The sequence below is a fragment of the Trichoderma citrinoviride genome, assembly GCF_003025115.1.
Source record: "Trichoderma citrinoviride strain TUCIM 6016 unplaced genomic scaffold BBK36scaffold_1, whole genome shotgun sequence".
In the NCBI taxonomy this organism is placed as follows: domain Eukaryota; kingdom Fungi; phylum Ascomycota; class Sordariomycetes; order Hypocreales; family Hypocreaceae; genus Trichoderma; species Trichoderma citrinoviride.
This window is the reverse complement of record NW_020194709.1, coordinates 1,786,550-1,802,336: the sequence shown is the minus strand read 5'-3', so window position 1 is coordinate 1,802,336 and position 15,787 is coordinate 1,786,550. Positions and strand designations below refer to the sequence as shown.

Sequence of the window (15,787 nt, the reverse complement as noted above, 5' to 3'; positions counted from 1 at the left end):
TAGTTTGGGCCCTTTCGATGAAGTTGGTCTCTCGCTTTCGGCTGAGGGATCGTGTATCGGTTCATGATTCCGTCGGGGGAAGGAATTGCTGCCTTCGAGGACATCATGCCTGTTGACGGAGGCCACAGAGGCCATGACGGAGCCGAGATGGGCGTCGGAGAGGTTTGAACGAGATCGACAGGGGGCTGCGCAAGGCTATGTACGATATGCGTGATGGTTTGCGTCTGCGTGTAAGTGAGGGGGATGCTGATCCTCGGGGTCAATGCTTGGATAACCCATAAAATATCGGCAAGAGAAGCGTCTTGCTGTGGAGGAGTGACTGTGCCCAAGAAGATCGACAAGAGATCGGGGCTGTGAAGGAGTGTATGGGTGCAATACGAAGGCGTATAATGCTGGGACTCCTGCCGATGCTTTACACAGACGGGCAGGCAGTAGGCAGATGATGGATTGGAGTCTTTTCGGCCAAAGATTTAGAAGTTTCGTGTAACAAAAATCAAGGTTATATGACGAAAGAACTGGACGAAATTGATATAGATTGCAAGACGAAGTCCTTGTAGAAGGGCTCGTGGAAGCAATGCCAACAGACGATGCGGAGGGAATGTGGTGCTACTGCAAAAGAGGCAGAGAACTGACAAAGAGCACAGGGCACAGGGCACAAGAAAAGGATCGTGCGGGTTTGCCTCTCTCAAGACGGCATTGTGACGAGAAGAACTTGTTCCAAGGGAGCAACAGCTCAAGTCATCAGAGGTGGGACAGTGGGCTACTCATATGTACCTCATGGTTCGAGTTTGCAGCTGCCATCGCCGGTCCAAGTACGGCAGCGGTACCTGGCTGGCAGGTACCCCGAGGCTTAGCCCGGTCCTCCAGGCGAATCACAGCCCGCGAGCATACGATAAAAGGAAAAGAGAGAACAAATCGCGGTACCTCTAAGCCTTGGGCCGAATGTCAAGACAAAGTATCCACCGGCCAGTGCAGCGGTCGTCAAAAAAGCTTTCACAAGCGCGTCAGGGGTCAGGGGTCTAGGATCAAGAGACCTGGGCGAACTGGAGGCATTACTATTGCGAGGTCGAGGTCGGGCGAACTGGGAGTTGGATGTGTGTGGGCCGGCCAGGGCACTGGACAGTGCGGTGACAGGCGGGGGGCCACTGGAGCTAGCGGGTGCTTTTGGCGGCTCAGCGGGCAGAGATCCATGCTGAAGGGCTGTGGGAGTACCGGTACTGCCGTGGCCAGGGCTGGGCCCAGGTGGCCCAGGGCACTGAGCCCGCTGCAGCCGCTCGAGGCCCTGCTGCGGAGGGAGATTCCGGCAATTCGTAGCGGGTTTGGCAGCCAGGCCCTTGCGCCTGACAGGAGCATGACGGCATCGTCCCAGGCAGCCGGCGCATCGCAGCGGTACCAGTACATGTACTTACAAACTCGATGCTAGGCTGGGCCTCGGCTTGAAGCCCGATTTCCTTTGTTCGGTTTGTTTGCCTCGTGTTTTTGACTTGGAGGCTCGGGTTGCGGAAAAAGCCATCTGTGTCTGAACCTGGCACAGGTACCTGAATCAAAATTATCATACGGAGTATTTCGTCCCTGTACCTGTAAGGCAGAAATTTAGTTTATGATGTGTAACAACTCGATCCATGGCAGCTGAGATCAGATAGCGGCTGCCTGATAGGAGAAAAAGAAAAGAGAAATCGTAAATTTTCAAGTGCGGCTCGCATGTACTTGCCCACTGCGGACCACTCGCAGCTTCCAACTTACACAGTTTGCACTTGCAGATTTGAAATCTCGCCAAACTCTCAGCACACACACAGCGCAAAAAGAAAGTGCGGGGGGTCCCGTCCTGCCCAGCCCAAAATCCAACCACGTGTGAGACAAGAGAGATGAATCATGTTATTGATCACATTCTCCTGGGCGTTTTGCCTCTTGCTTCTTATTTGACTTTTGATTAGCCAGAAACTTGTCCCTCACCTTTGCTTCTTTTGTTCAGGCTACGAACAATAGCGGGCAAAGTCGTGGGCAGATACGACACCAACGCACAACCTCGCGCGCATCGCGGTTCGACTTACGAGAGAGACTGTCTTGGTGGTTGCGAGCTGATATCGAGCAACGCAAATTCAAAACTTGCGCCAACACGACGGTCTCGCATGACTCTCACTCGGAGCGGTCTTTTGACGAGCAGCGAATCACGGCCCAGAAACACGCAGATACGCCTCACAAAAGCAACAACTTTGCTCTCCCCGCCACGGGAAAAAGGAAAGCATGTCTCAACTGGGTCCGCAAAGCGCCCAGAATCCATACAGATGAGGCACTATCACCGACCCTCTTGCCTCAGGATGAGGGAGCCAAAGGTCCTGACGAGACCCGGATATGACCTGGGCCCTAGCTTCCAGGCTATATCAAAGATCAGGATGTTAATGTCGACCATCTCATTACCAGTGGCACCGGCTTCCAGTTACTTGGGTCCCCCTTTTATTGCTGTTTCTATTATTACATTCTCCTAGGAGGAAGTACCAGAGATGATCGAGGATACGAGAGCCGGTAAGTGTTCGTGTACATACTGTACGAAGTACGGAGTTCCTATCTGTCTCCGGTGCTTTGGGTTGGCCCTGCTAGTGCATTGCTCTTGACTAGGATCATGATCTAATAGCTTTGCTGACCCACGAGCTACCAGTAGGCGGACGGCGATCCGCGAGACACGCCAGGACAAAATAACCAGCTTTTGCTGTGGCTCGTCCCTCCGACGGATTGGCGCGGAGCCTGATGCAGCAGGTGGGCAAAGAGAAAACAAGAGAGTGCGTGAGAGAGAGACTGGAAAAGAGTGGGAGAGATGGTGGTAGGGCCGAGGCCTCACTCCGCAACACCTGAGTGGACGAAAAGTAAAAAACAAGGACGAGCCCTACCGGGGGGAAAGGCTCGATCCCGATTCGACGATTTGCGAGTCCAACACCTGCGAGCGCCCAAAGATATGCTGCAAGACCAACAATAGTGCAAACCTTTTCCTGGGCACGAGCATGCGTTGCTTCGCGTATTGGCAACCATCCGTCGAAGCCATCCATTTCATTGCTTGCGATGAGAAGCAACAGCAGACAAAGCTTTCCCTCCTCTCCCCTCCCTCCGTCGGACCGTCCACGATCGGGAGAGGTTTGGTCTTTGCCCCAAGGGTGGGTAATGAAACGGCAATCGTGGAGCTTCAGATCCAACGATCCAACGATGGCTTGGTTTCTTCAGTTCCTTCACTTGCAATCATTTCATTATCCAATTGCAACGCCCTGATTGGAACCAGGTTTCGGCGCTGCCAGGCCCCGATATTATCAGTTGGTGATTCGAACTGCTGCTCGTCGAAATATACTGCCGCCCAACAATCGACAGGCTGCACAGCTCATCACAGTACGGATACGAGCAAGCCTCTCGCATCTGGCTTACTGCTCCCTGCAGTTACCATGCAGGGTTGAACAGCGTAAATGATACGCGGAGATGATTCGTTCACAGCTTCAGCCGCTGGTTGGCATGGTTGGGTTGGTAATACTATCAAGCTACAATATGCTACGAGCTAGATTACGAGATGCTTTCGACGCCAGCCTGCGGGACCCAACGGGCTACCTCGTATGCGCGCTGCAGATCAACGGCCGCTTCGTGATGCAAGTCTCACGCAAAGTTTGTCATCTTTTCTTGCTCTTACTACATACAAACGAGATGCTGCAAGGGATCGATCGGCCCGCTAAAAGCAAAGCGTCATAACCGCGATCGCGACGACGCGCAAGTTGTTTTTCACCAGGGACTGACGCGAATGTTGTCTCCAGAGATGGAGAGACAGACACAGGAACCCCACTGACTGACCCTCTGAAGTCTCTGGTGACTCACTGCTCAGTAGCATTGAATGCGTCGTACGGATCACTTCAGCGTGGGCCAATGTTCCTGCAGTAGCGCATGATGTGCAAAACCTTTTCAATGTGCTTGCAGCTTGCAGCTTGCATATGCCAGGATGCAACAGTTGCTGCGCTTTGTTGGGCTGAGCCCAGATTTCCGGCATCTCCTGCGGTATTATCATGCTGCCAAGGGCAGAAGGATCTTGTAAGCAGCCGGGCAGTCAGTCCCTTGCTGCCCAAGCCGCGGCGAACGAGTACCGGGAGCCAGCGACGTAAGATACCGCAACAAGACGCGATTGGTCGTCATCTCACGCAGGAAGAAGATGGCGAGCAGGTCTCGACAGGAACCGAGGGTGGTAGTGTACGACATGCAGATGCGTGGGCCTGTCATGTGGTCATGGAGTGGAGAGTGAAAGGGAGACAAGGCGACAAGGAAGGCAGTCAGATCGAATCCTTGATGTTTGTTTCTCAAACTTCGACTACGGTTTGGAGTCGGTGAATGCTCGAATCACTATGCATAGTATTTCCAAATTGAGATACAAAAGTCCTGGGCTATGTCGTTGCGTGGCTCGGATCAGACGAGCCCTGGCCACCGCTTGACGCTATGGCCGCCAACTGACGAGACGAGAGGCCGCTCCGCGGGTTTCGGCCGGGCCCGGGTCTTTGATCTGGTAGCATAGACAAAACTGCCTTGTTGCCACGATGAAGCATCAGTGATGGCTTCATGGGCATTCATGTACCATGTCCTGTGCATACGGAGGACGCGGTGCGGCACGGCCACCAGCGTCGTCCAGTCGCCGACCTGACTTCAATCTTTCCAATCGCGGACTCTCCCGGAAGCGCAGGGCGGCTCGAGCAAGCATCGGTAGCAGCATGTCTTAGCCACCAACCCACGGCCCGCACTTGACAGCCGCTGTCCGGTCCTTGCCAACTTGCATAGATGGCTGCCTGATGCCTCAGCTGAATGCGACCATGAGTGCGGCCATACTCGATCGCCAGCAGACATGTAAAGCATGTACATCTTGTCATTCAGAGTCGAGAGGCCTACCTGCACGGGCCGCAGAGGAAACAAGGCTCTGCGGAACGAAACATTTTGCAGCTTTCCGTGCCGTGTTGAAAGCCTCGGCTCGGCTGTACGGAGTGCTTTGCAATCATCGTCGTGGATATGGTGATGATTTCCGTTGGGGCTCAACTCACGGGTTTACCAGTACGATTCACGAGCGGCCTACTCAGGCCTACCTTGGTGACGAGCTGTACAGTACTCGTAAGCTCCCCCCCCTCTCCCGGTTTCTGTCTTTTTCTTTCCTTTTTTTCTTTCTTACTTGTATATTTGCCCGATGTGTGGAACCAACGAATTCGGAGCTAGTATTCCAGCTGAAGCGGATCTAATATGGCCATCTCAGGGAAGCTGAGAGCTTACATATGCGGTATCTTTGCAAGTTGGTAACGAAGGGTGCCGTTGTGAGCAAACGACATTCGATGTCCCATAACATTGTTACTGCTATGCGTACGGGTATATTGGTCATTATTGGCAGCGTGAAGCAATCTTGTTGAATGTTTCTGACCAATACCGTCGGCGTCTCTCCCGTGTTATCATGCATCACCGACATCAAGTCAATGGCAACTCAACAGATGCATTCTGAACTCATGTCTGTTTAGCGACTATGACTCTCTCTATCCACCACTTCCCTCCCCAAAAGGATGATGTCCTAATGATCCCTGGAATTGTTGGGCTTATGGGTGGCGTCTGGGAGTAGCCGGATAGCCTACTGGCTGACATGGCCCAATGTGGCATCTAATGCCACGGCCCGGCAGCTCCCCAATGTACCAAGAAGTGAAGCCCAATGGCAGCTTGGAGGCTTCTAAGCCATGGACATGGAGATGTCACTGGCAGCTGGATCAGTTCCTGAGACTTGCGGAGATGCAAAACCTCCCCCAACCCGACTGTGGGGAGATGGAGTTGACAGCGGATATCCGGTTGCGTGTTTGGGTTGCCGAAGAGGTAATTGTCAGCGAAACTTGGTGTCGTACGGGCTCCTTGTATGCCGGGCGTTGAGTTGATTCGAAATCTGATGAGTTTGACTAATAAAATGATGAGGCAAGATGTATATATAGAGCCGATGTAGCGAAGTGGCAGTGTCTTCGACTACTCGATCACTATTCGACATTCACGACTAGCAAGCAACCACCATTTTCAAAATGGCAGCCATCTATCAGCCCCAGGAATACCAGGTCGTCGACGACGTGCCCTACCAGCGCGGGTAAGGGTCCCTTTCGCCATCAGAGCCTCTCTGTACTCTTCAACACAAAGAACACCACCAAGACTAACACAAACTCCCATCACAACAACAGCCGTCCTCTCCCAACCATCACCCCCGTCTTCCAGAACAAGCTCCCCAACTCGCCCGGCAAGACGGCCATCGGCCTGCTCGTCGACTTCCCGCCCAACTCGTCGACCCCTCCTCACACGCACGGCGGCGCCGCCATCTCCGCCTATGTCATCAAGGGCACCGTGCTCAACAAGATGAACGACGGCCCTACGCGCGTGATCCCCGCGGGCGGCTCCTGGTTCGAGAACCCCGGCTGCCGGCACCGGACCAGCGACAACTTCAGCACGACCGAGCCTGCGCAGATTCTGGCGACTATGGTGGTGGACACCGAGGTCGTTGAGAAGGGGGGCATGGCTGCGCTTGTTGTGTTGGATCCTGAGTATGCGGATATCAGACTTGGTTAAAGAGATGGGAAACATGCGGCAAGGAAAATGGGGTAGCTCCTAGTAGCGGCGTTAGGAGAAAATTCTTCAAGTATCAATACTCTGATGCCTTTTCCTGGAACTTGTTGTATACTATATTCCTCTATAGATGTATAGAGCATATTCCCAAAAGAAAGGGAAAAAAAGATAAGCTGGCTTCTGATGCTTATAATCTTGTGACTTTCCATCAGTTACCTATTTCTGGCCACTGACTAGATATATGAGGCGGTGCTGCCAATATATCGATCTATGACTACTATACAATCAGTTTGAGTATAAGCTCTCTGGAAGAAGTGACAATATTTAAGAATGATTTGAACGCTGACGATGAGTTCCTTCGAGCGGCCCTGTCGCTCTGACAAGGCAACTTCTCATGAAAGGGCATATGATCTCTTGTCAGTCAGTCCTCATGTGCTGCTCGATGGGCCGTATAACAGCCGTTGAACCATTTCCGCAATGGCAAGACTGCTGGTCAACCCAGGGCTCTCGATGCCCAGGAGATTGACCCAGCCTTCGTAACCGTCTTCCTTCTTGATGTAAAAGTCCTGGAAGCTCTTGTCCGTTGCCGACGCCGCCCCCTTTGGGGCAAGCTTCGGCCGCATGCCAGCGTAATCTGGCACCAAGGCGCCAGGATCAATAGCCGGGAGGTACTTTTGGATCTCGGCAACAGCCTCCTGTAGCCGCGAGGCGTTAACAGCGAGGTCATTCGGATCGTCCACCCACTCGACGTCCGGACCGAAGCGGATCCGGCCGGCCAGGTCAAGCGTGAGATGAGTCCCGAGACCGCCAGCACCGGGTTCCGGGGCCGGGTATATCAGCCGGGAGATCTTAGGGCGAGAGGCCGTGTAGGAAAAGTAGTTGCCCTTTGCGTAGTAGAGCCGTCTATGCTGCGAGGGGGGCACAATCATGTTGTGGACAGCGACGGCGCCGAGACCAGCGGTGTTGACGAGTGTCTCGGCCGTAATGGTGGATATATCGCCGCCAGGGCCGTCCGAGACGTCGACCTCCCAGCCCGCGCTTCCGGGCAGCGACGATGCTCCCCCGGACAAGGGGCGAATGTCCATCACAGGGGAGCTCAGGGCGACAACGCCGCCGGCTTCTTCGAAGAGGCCCCGAAGGCAGAGCATGAGGCCATGCGAGTCGACGATGCCCGTCGTCGGACTCTCCAGGGCGCCGGCCTCGGCCCTGACGCCCTCGCCGCGCTCATCCACCTCCTTGCGCGCCACCCACCTCACGGGCACCCCAATTTCGTCTCTGCATAGCGCATGGAGCCTCTCCAGGGCCTCCCTCTGCGCATCGTTCTGCGCGACGAGCCACTTGCCCGTCCGCCGATAGGCGACGCCGTGCCTGTCGCAGAGGGCGTACAGCAGGTCCTTGCCGCGGCGGCACAGCGTCGCCTTGAGGGTGTCCCGGCCGTAGTAGATGCCGGCATGGATGACCTCGCTGTTGCGCGAGCTGGTCTCCGTGCCGAGGGCTGAGTGGCGCTCGATGAGCACCGTGGAGGAGCCCGGCTGGAGAGAGAGCTGGCGAGCGATGGCGAGGCCGACGACGCCGCCGCCGATGACCTGGATTGCATCATGTTAGCAGACAGATTACAACAAGCAATCAATTCTGGGTTGAGCATCGAGTGAGTGCTGTTGGATCAAACTACGGTAGGTGTATGCGGCTGAGGTAGTTGATGATAAGGAGCGAGTTAACTTACCGCATGAGTGAAGTCTGCTCTTACGGCCGTTGTAGAGCTAAAGTTCAAGGCCTGGGTACGGCAAGTCTGGATGGACGAGCGCGCCGACCTTGCTGCTCTCCTTGCCAGCATCTTGGCCTCCCTGGATTAAAGCCGCCGTTTGCAAGTGTTAAGTTGAAGATGTTAGATTCAGGGTAGGATGAGGCCTCATATGTGGGGTGGAGAGCTTGGTGAAGCTTGAGAGGGAAAGAGCTGACGATGCCCCACATTGGTTGACGACACTGAACTTGAGATCATCAAAGCGATCAGATGATGGGCGGCAAATAAGTTCAATACCGGATTTGGAATGACAATTGATTGTATATAGCAACCCGTGATTCTTCGTGATTCTGGAGAAGGTCAAGGTCCAGCAACTTTTCTTCCCTTCGTGTACGGTTCAGATGACTATCTAGATGCCTTCTCGGGGCTGTGAGGGACCACAGCTTCACCGTCCGTCCATATTGCAGCCCGCCAACGCCCAGCTTGTAGAGAGTATCCGGATGCCAGGACGACGATAAAACGCCTCCCCCAGCAAAGGAAGGAAGAAGAAATCAAGACCGTTGATATTACAACCTTTTGGTTCATTACCCAGACGCCAGCCAAAGGCAACCTGCTACCCAGTTGCAAAAACTTGCTCAAAGCATCAGAAGCATGCGGCCTAACGTGTATCTGCCGCTGCCAGTTCCAAAACCGATTTCACACGAAGATCATGCTCATCATCACCAAGGAAGAAGAGATGCATGCGCCTCTCCGCCTCTGATGTCCACAGCTGCGCAGGGTCTGTTGTTGTATGCGATCTCTTCCTGGTGATATCTCGTGAAGTTGTGAGGTACATCTACGCTGTCCTAGACGCAGCCTCACTGTCATCCACCGATGTCGACGACCTGGTAAGGTTCGAAGGCACCGGCGGCTCATTTGGCACGGGAGAACTCGTCGACAACTCAGCGACCTGCTTTTCTGTTCATGCGTGTCAGCGTTTGCATATAGCGTGAGTCTGTCTTCAATTGTGCGAGTGCAGTCACGAAGAAGAGCAACCAAACTTACCCAGTTCACGGATTCGATGCCGGAGCATCTGGTTTTCGCGGGTCAGCATTTGCGTCTCAGCCTGGTAGAAGGCGCTTTCGTCCCGGAACAGAGACCAGTCCCCGCTTTCGGCACTCATGGAAGTCGCCCGAAGTCGAGGCGAGGCGTTTCGGCTCGGCGTCCTAGACCGGCGCTGAATGTCGGCACGAGCCATCTCCATAGAGTTGCGATGATGAGGGAAGATTGGTGATCTAGAGAAGGAGGAGCCAGAAACGGATGCGCCGGGGTTCCCGGTTGGCGATTGGGTCGAGATGGGGACAGGAAGCGAGCGCTGCGGCCGCTCAGGAGTGGCAGAACTCTCCTCTGCTGCGGATGCGTTCGGGTTGCTTGCTTGGAGACGCTGAAGCTCTAGCTGTTGCTGTCGGATCATGTTCAAGAGGCGATTCTGCAAGATTTAGTTGAAGACTCTCCACTGGCAGCATTGCTTTTTGCTTACAACTTGGCCCTCCTGCTCTGCCTCAAGCTCTTGATGGAGCTCACCCAAGCTCGGCGTTCTGATATGGCGGCTCGACTCTGGCGGTGCACCGCCGCTGTAGGGCTGCGGGCTTGCCCTCATGGGATCGTGGAACATCTCGCCGGGCGCTGGCACAGCAGGGTCGTTGAGCTGGAGATTCATGAGGATGGCTGATCGACGCCGGCTGGACGGAGATGCGAGGCTGCGAGCTAGAGAGCTGTTGGACGATCCTGCCGAGAGCGGAAGAGTTAGATGATGGCAGCAGATACAGATAATGTCGGCAAGAGAGCAACGGTGCAAGGCGCAAATAGGTTGGGTGAAACTCTTTTCTTTGGCCGGGGGCAGAATGAACCGGTGCCAACTTACTGCGTGAAGGTTCTCGTTGCAGGCCGGCATTCAAGGCGGCAGCGGCATGTAAGGAAATGGACGCGGAGCGAGGCGATCCAGTGGGGGACTCGGAGCGGGGCACGGAGGAGACGTCACCGTTGGCCGCCATGGTGGGAGTTTGGCTGTGTCGACTGATTTGGTAGGTAGAACAAACAGCTGACGAACTCGGGACAATTGCTCTGGTGAATACGAGGGACTGGGAGTGATGGAGGGAGAGGAGGAAGTAGAGAAAGAAGGAGAGAAGAGAGAAAAGAGCGTGTAGCCGGTGACGTTTGTTCGCTTGTTCTCGGTTTGCAGCTCTGTATTCCCAACGTTTGTTAAGAAGCTTGGCAGTTAACTGTCTAGTATCGAAGATGGCAAATCGTCTTGTCAGGTGGTTTCTGAGGGCCGTTGAAGTAGGTGCTGCAGACGTGCATAGGTGGAAAACATGGAGCGGTATCAGCGGAAGCGTCGCTCTTGTGACGATGGTGAAGCCGGCCTGGAACAAGGTATATGAGTCAAGAGTTGTCGTCGGTTCGATGATGATGGACAGCAAACGCGTAACTGCGGTGAATTAACGAAAAGTAAAAAGGGGAGAGCTGCGCAGTCAAATAGTCAAGGTGTTGAGTGCGGGTGGTAACATGCAATGCGTTGCCGGCGCCCCAAGCTTCGACTCCAACTGCGTGATGTGCCGCTGATCACGGCTGGACGACAGCCAGAGGGGCGAAAAGGTCGAACCACCTCAGCGGCCTTCCGCAGTCCAGTGACTCGCGCCGGTCATCAGACCAGCCGCTGAAGAGTGGGCGTCGGCCGCTAAACTGAGAACGGGAGGCGCTGGAGAGGACGCCTGAAGCCCGCTGGGGCGCTGAGTTCTGGGGGCTTGCGGGGGGCAGCGGTTGATGGCTGCCAGGCCACCCGGGAGAACCTGCGCGATCCCATTATTAACGTTAGGACATTCAGCGTTCCCCCAGAGCTCGATCCTTATCGACATGGATGTTTGACCTGAGTTCCTTTTGACGGCAGAGGTGGAAGTAGTACCTGCTTGCCTGCCAATGAGCATGTCCAATACTGATGAGACGGACCTTCCCGCCAAGGCAGGCTCGGAAGCATAATTCTTGATGCGTCAGGCATCTAAGCCACTTATTCCTGGGCCGTTGATCTTGGCCTCTTTCTGCAAGATACACCAGCTTCGCCCTCCAGACGAATTGGGATGGTTCGTCATCAATAAACACTACTGCTCTTCTCCTCCGTGACCCAGCCAGTCTGTCCAGCTGAATCATAAGTGATAGCACAATGCATTGCTAGAAGAAAGAGAATCTCAAGTAAAACAAGCCTGCGATTTCCATATTTAGACCGGATATCATACAAATTCAAGAACCGAACCCTGCAGCGAGTCTGCAGTGACAGATGATGGACTGGATCCATCCAGAACTCTGGCCCCTAAAAGGCATCAAAAGTAAAAAGGCGTCGCGTCAATGTGCAATTCCCACCCTGTGCCATTCCAGTATTCCATGCCAAAAAGAGGAGAAAGAAACGAACTGAGAAACAAACGCAGAAGAAACGGTAACAAGTGCCGAAATACCCGGCTCATCTCGATGTCGTGAACCATCATTGCAAAGAAGGATTAAAGAGTGTACAAGGGAGTACAGACGATGGAAGAATGAGAAGAAAAAGCAGACGCAGCAGGGGGGGACAAGATGCAAATGAAGATGAACCGAAAACCAAAGAACTCAGATGCGAAGAGTCCTTGTTACTTTTTCCTGGGTTGTCCAAATTGGGCAACTTGTTGTGAACGCCATCCAATCCCTGCTATATTTGCCAAATTCAAGTATCCTCCGAGGAGTCTTGCGACCCCTACCTGCGGAGAATTTCCTCTCCCTTCAGCTGTGGAAGAGGATACTGCTTTTAACGCAGCTCGATGCTGTTGTAGAACTGCCTGGCCGAAATGTCGACGCGTAACTGGTAGATGCCATTCTGAGCACCAACGAATCTGTGTAGAGCATTGAATGTTAGCATCAGGTTACGAACGTGTGGGTGAGCATGTATAAGACAATGGACCGAGAGGAGCCAAAGAGAAGAGATAATAAAGAAATCACAGGTATACTCACAGTACGGTACCGTCCTGGCTCCAAGATAGGCCGGACGTGTTGTCAGGCGAAGGCGGGACCTCAAAGACACCATGGTCCGGTGCCAGCGTACCTCGCACGGCGCTCTCCTCCCAGCGACTGGCCACTGAGTTGACCACGGGCGGGAGAATCGGACGGTCGTCAACGGCAGAGCCCTCTCCCGAGGACCGTTCCCGAGCCTGGAGAATCTCGAGAACGGACAGATACGACGAGTCTTGCCTGTCCCGCTGGTCCCGCAAGGCCGCCATCGTTTCGTTGATCCGATCAATCCAACGCTGCTCGGCCCGCGTTCCGGCACCTGGGCCGCTTTCACGCAGAAGCTGGCGGGCATTGCGCACGCGCTCTTGAGCCCGCTCCCGATGGTCTCTGTACACACTGAGCAGCTCGTTGGGAATTTGGTTGGTGTTCTGACGGGCTCGGGTGGTGAAAGAAGACGTCGCCGTGGGCGTGGCGCCGGTTCCTCCTATCCACCCCGTTGCCCCTCCACTGCCTCGCTCTTCGCCAAGTTGACCGCTGGGCCTATCTCTGCGCCGGCGTTCGGTCTGGATGGCCTCGAGAACTCTAGTCTCGGCCGGTGTGAGCGGCTGGTGTAGTATCTGCGCATTGAGGAAGCCGGCCGCTGAGAGAGGGGGGTTCAACGCCTCTCCCCTCGTCATCCGGGTCTCCAGCAGCCGTGGGTCAATGGTTTGGGTGTCGAAAATGTTGATGTGCTCATACTCGGACTCTTTGTTGAGATCGATAATCTGCCGAACCATAAAGTTGTGGCGCACGTCGGCGATGCCAACGCGACCGCGATCCTCGGTCCACGCCAACAGGTCGTACGGCCCAGGGCAGAAAGCCATGTCTCGAACAGCTCCTGGCCCGCTGTTGGGCCGCGACGACTGGAAGGTGGTGATGAGCGGGTCAACCGTCTCGTCAGTCAACTGCGTCGCGTTGAAGATGGATATGGTGCCGTGCTGAGTTCCAACGGCAAGGTAGCCGCCAGAGGTTGAGAAGGACGCCGCAAAGCTTCCGCGGCTGTCCGTCTTGTCATCTTTCTTCTGGCTCTTGAGAAGGATCCTCTGCTTGAGCTCCCACTTGCCGGGGAAGGGCCCAGCTCGCTGATGGACGTAGAGATACGGATCGTCCAAGATGGCGATGAGGAGGCGCCCATCAGGCGAAATGACGGCTCTGTTGACAAAGTCGGGATACTGGACGACCTCCAAGGGCTCAGTCACCTCCTTTTGGTCAAAGTCATTGAGGCTGACAAGCGTCACGGTTCGATCGTTGTTGGCTAGGACGGCAACGGGTTCCGAGTAAGCGCGGCCGTCAACCGGCAAACCTTGGTCACCGGGAGGAGGAAACCAGAGAGTGATGCAGTTGACCCGCTCCTTGGCGAGCTTCATGCTCTTTGCCGTAACCTTGGCCGACTGCTGAGCGGCCGCCGTAAGCATGTTGAGTGCAGCCTCCTCAGGCGACATTGTGGAGTCTTCACTAGCGAGAGAGGGCCCGGCTTCAGAGTCCGAGCCAGATGAAGGGTTCTGGGGATTCTCTATTGCACGGCCTCCCTCTCCCTCGAGTCTGATCGCCACAAACTCGCCCGTCTCGCTCCCGCAGCAAAGCCATCCGTTCTCGGCCACCAGGCATCGTGGAGCAAACGTCAGGTGCTTGATCGTTTCGCAGCTGCGGGCTAGGGTGTTGAGCCGCTGGACTTGACGGCTCCCAACTCCACCGGGGTAGAAGAGGTTGTGTTTGTTCTCGGCGCTTATGAGGGATCGCAGCTGCCAATGCCTAATAGGAAGATAGAGGACCTTGATTAGCAAGCTACCCCATGGAAATGGTTGCAAGAGCAATATGGTTGGTTTAAGGGACATACTGTGAGCGAACAGGAACCCGGAAGTGCGTTCGTTGGATTCTGGAGATGAGGCGATCGGAGGTATAGTAGCTGCGTAGCCGTTCGGCATCGACATGGTCAGCAACGGCAACGCAGCAGCAGCAGCAGCAGAGGCCAGCAACAAAGGGCTGGGCAGCAGCAGCGGCAGAACAAGGGGGATTGCTCACGAGGCATCGTCTTTGCGAGCCATAATAGCGTCGTCGGCGGATTAATCGTCGCTGCGCGAGTCGGGGCTCAATGGCGAAGAGGCCTAGCTGCGATGCAGCACCCAAAGGGGCAGCCAGGCACAGGCTCAGGGCAAGGACACGCCTCGGGTGGTGATGATGCGGTCTTCGATGGGCAGCGTGTGCCTGCAGATGGGTCGGCGAGTCGAGTCAATGCAGTAAAGAAACTGAGTCGAGTTGAACGAGACACGGGCGGGCGAAAAGGGAGATGGAGTGAGGAGAAGAAGGTCGTGATGGGATTGGGTTCCGAATTCTGAGGAAGAAGCCGAAACACAGGCATCGGCGGGCTGAGATGGCCGGGGAGGTGGCGGGCTTATTCCATCAGCGAACGAGCCTAGCGAACGCTTCAGCGCAGTCAGAGTGCCGTACGAGCGCAGATTACAGGGCTCGAAGCTCTGTGGAGGCACAACGCAGGGCGAGTACCCAGTACTTTCATGCAGTGTCGGCGCCTGGTCGTCCAAGCAACGACGCGGAAGCGATGCGCGCGTATCCGGTACTTGTATCTTGGGGTTCGAGGCCAGTGAATAGCGCTACTGTATAGCGGCTGAGCGGCTCCCCGGATAGACACACGAGGGTAAGGTGGGTAGATGACGTCGGACAATTGATCACCTCAGGAAAACTATCCAGAAATTGCCTTTTAAGCCGTTCTCTAATGGGCAAGTAGCACTATCAAGCATGATCTAACAGAGGCTACAGGTAGATCGTGGAGAGTGGCAGTATGTATTTGGGACTTTATTACACCTTATGCTGGATGGGCTCTGGAGGATTGAATTTGCGGTCTGCAGCTGCATCACGTCTGTGCTTGTACTTTGAATGAGAGAGCGCGCAATTGCACTGGTCGTGGCTCCACGCAGAAGTATTGGTTCTGAGACCCTGATCGCCACTCGACTCAACTTCGGGAAGAAAAGCAACGTTCAATGAAAACTTCAGCGCCCTGCATACTTACTTCGTATCCTGGCAATGATACGTAATAAAGGTCTGGATCTTTATGTAGGACCCTTGCCAAGCAGTAATATCTTGTACCTCACATGTGGCAGAGCTGCGTCAAGCACACACACTGCAGAGAAAATTACTGGTCATCAAAAGGTGCTCCCGTGGGTGGCACAAAGTTGCAGAAGCGCCAGGTATCAAGTAATAAAACATGCGTCAATAGACTAAAATTTGTTTGCCAGCAAAGGAGTGGCACGGCATCCAGGCAAGGGGGAGGGCAAGAAAAAGCAAAGAGAGCGAGGGTGGTGAGATAAAAAGGCAGCGGCAGGGTCTTCGGACACGGCAGCTTGCCAGTGATGTTTGCTTTTGGCGCCTCTTTGGCGGTTCGGGGCTGTTTTCTTTGGCTGA

General features: G+C 54.7%; 5 protein-coding genes across 5 annotated transcripts; 2 read left to right on the top strand and 3 right to left on the bottom strand.

Annotated features, from left to right (window-relative positions):
• Nucleotides 1-1,189: 1,189 nt before the first annotated feature.
• On the top strand, nt 1,190-2,356 carry BBK36DRAFT_1137269 (hypothetical protein; the record flags this gene model as incomplete). Its single annotated transcript, XM_024893146.1, has 3 exons — nt 1,190-1,401; nt 1,535-1,580; nt 1,973-2,356. The coding sequence occupies 3 exons, from the start codon at nt 1,190-1,192 to the stop codon at nt 2,354-2,356; spliced, it is 642 nt and encodes a 213-aa protein (XP_024753931.1).
• Nucleotides 2,357-6,050: 3,694 nt separating this feature from the next.
• On the top strand, nt 6,051-6,585 carry BBK36DRAFT_1137268 (RmlC-like cupin; the record flags this gene model as incomplete). The annotated part of the gene is made up of 2 exons (XM_024893145.1): nt 6,051-6,112; nt 6,204-6,585. The coding sequence occupies 2 exons, from the start codon at nt 6,051-6,053 to the stop codon at nt 6,583-6,585; spliced, it is 444 nt and encodes a 147-aa protein (XP_024753930.1).
• A 425-nt stretch (nt 6,586-7,010) lies between these two features.
• BBK36DRAFT_1107798 (dehydrogenase) lies at nt 7,011-8,416 on the bottom strand (the record flags this gene model as incomplete). The annotated part of the gene is made up of 2 exons (XM_024889295.1): nt 7,011-8,168; nt 8,306-8,416. 2 exons carry the CDS (start codon nt 8,414-8,416, stop codon nt 7,011-7,013), a joined length of 1,269 nt encoding a protein of 422 aa, XP_024753929.1.
• Nucleotides 8,417-9,341: 925 nt separating this feature from the next.
• BBK36DRAFT_1108328 (hypothetical protein) lies at nt 9,342-10,356 on the bottom strand (the record flags this gene model as incomplete). The annotated part of the gene is made up of 3 exons (XM_024889354.1): nt 9,342-9,791; nt 9,843-10,090; nt 10,227-10,356. The coding sequence occupies 3 exons, from the start codon at nt 10,354-10,356 to the stop codon at nt 9,342-9,344; spliced, it is 828 nt and encodes a 275-aa protein (XP_024753928.1).
• A 1,775-nt stretch (nt 10,357-12,131) lies between these two features.
• On the bottom strand, nt 12,132-14,415 carry BBK36DRAFT_1137265 (hypothetical protein; the record flags this gene model as incomplete). The annotated part of the gene is made up of 4 exons (XM_024893144.1): nt 12,132-12,216; nt 12,335-14,122; nt 14,208-14,276; nt 14,393-14,415. 4 exons carry the CDS (start codon nt 14,413-14,415, stop codon nt 12,132-12,134), a joined length of 1,965 nt encoding a protein of 654 aa, XP_024753927.1.
• Nucleotides 14,416-15,787: the final 1,372 nt, after the last annotated feature.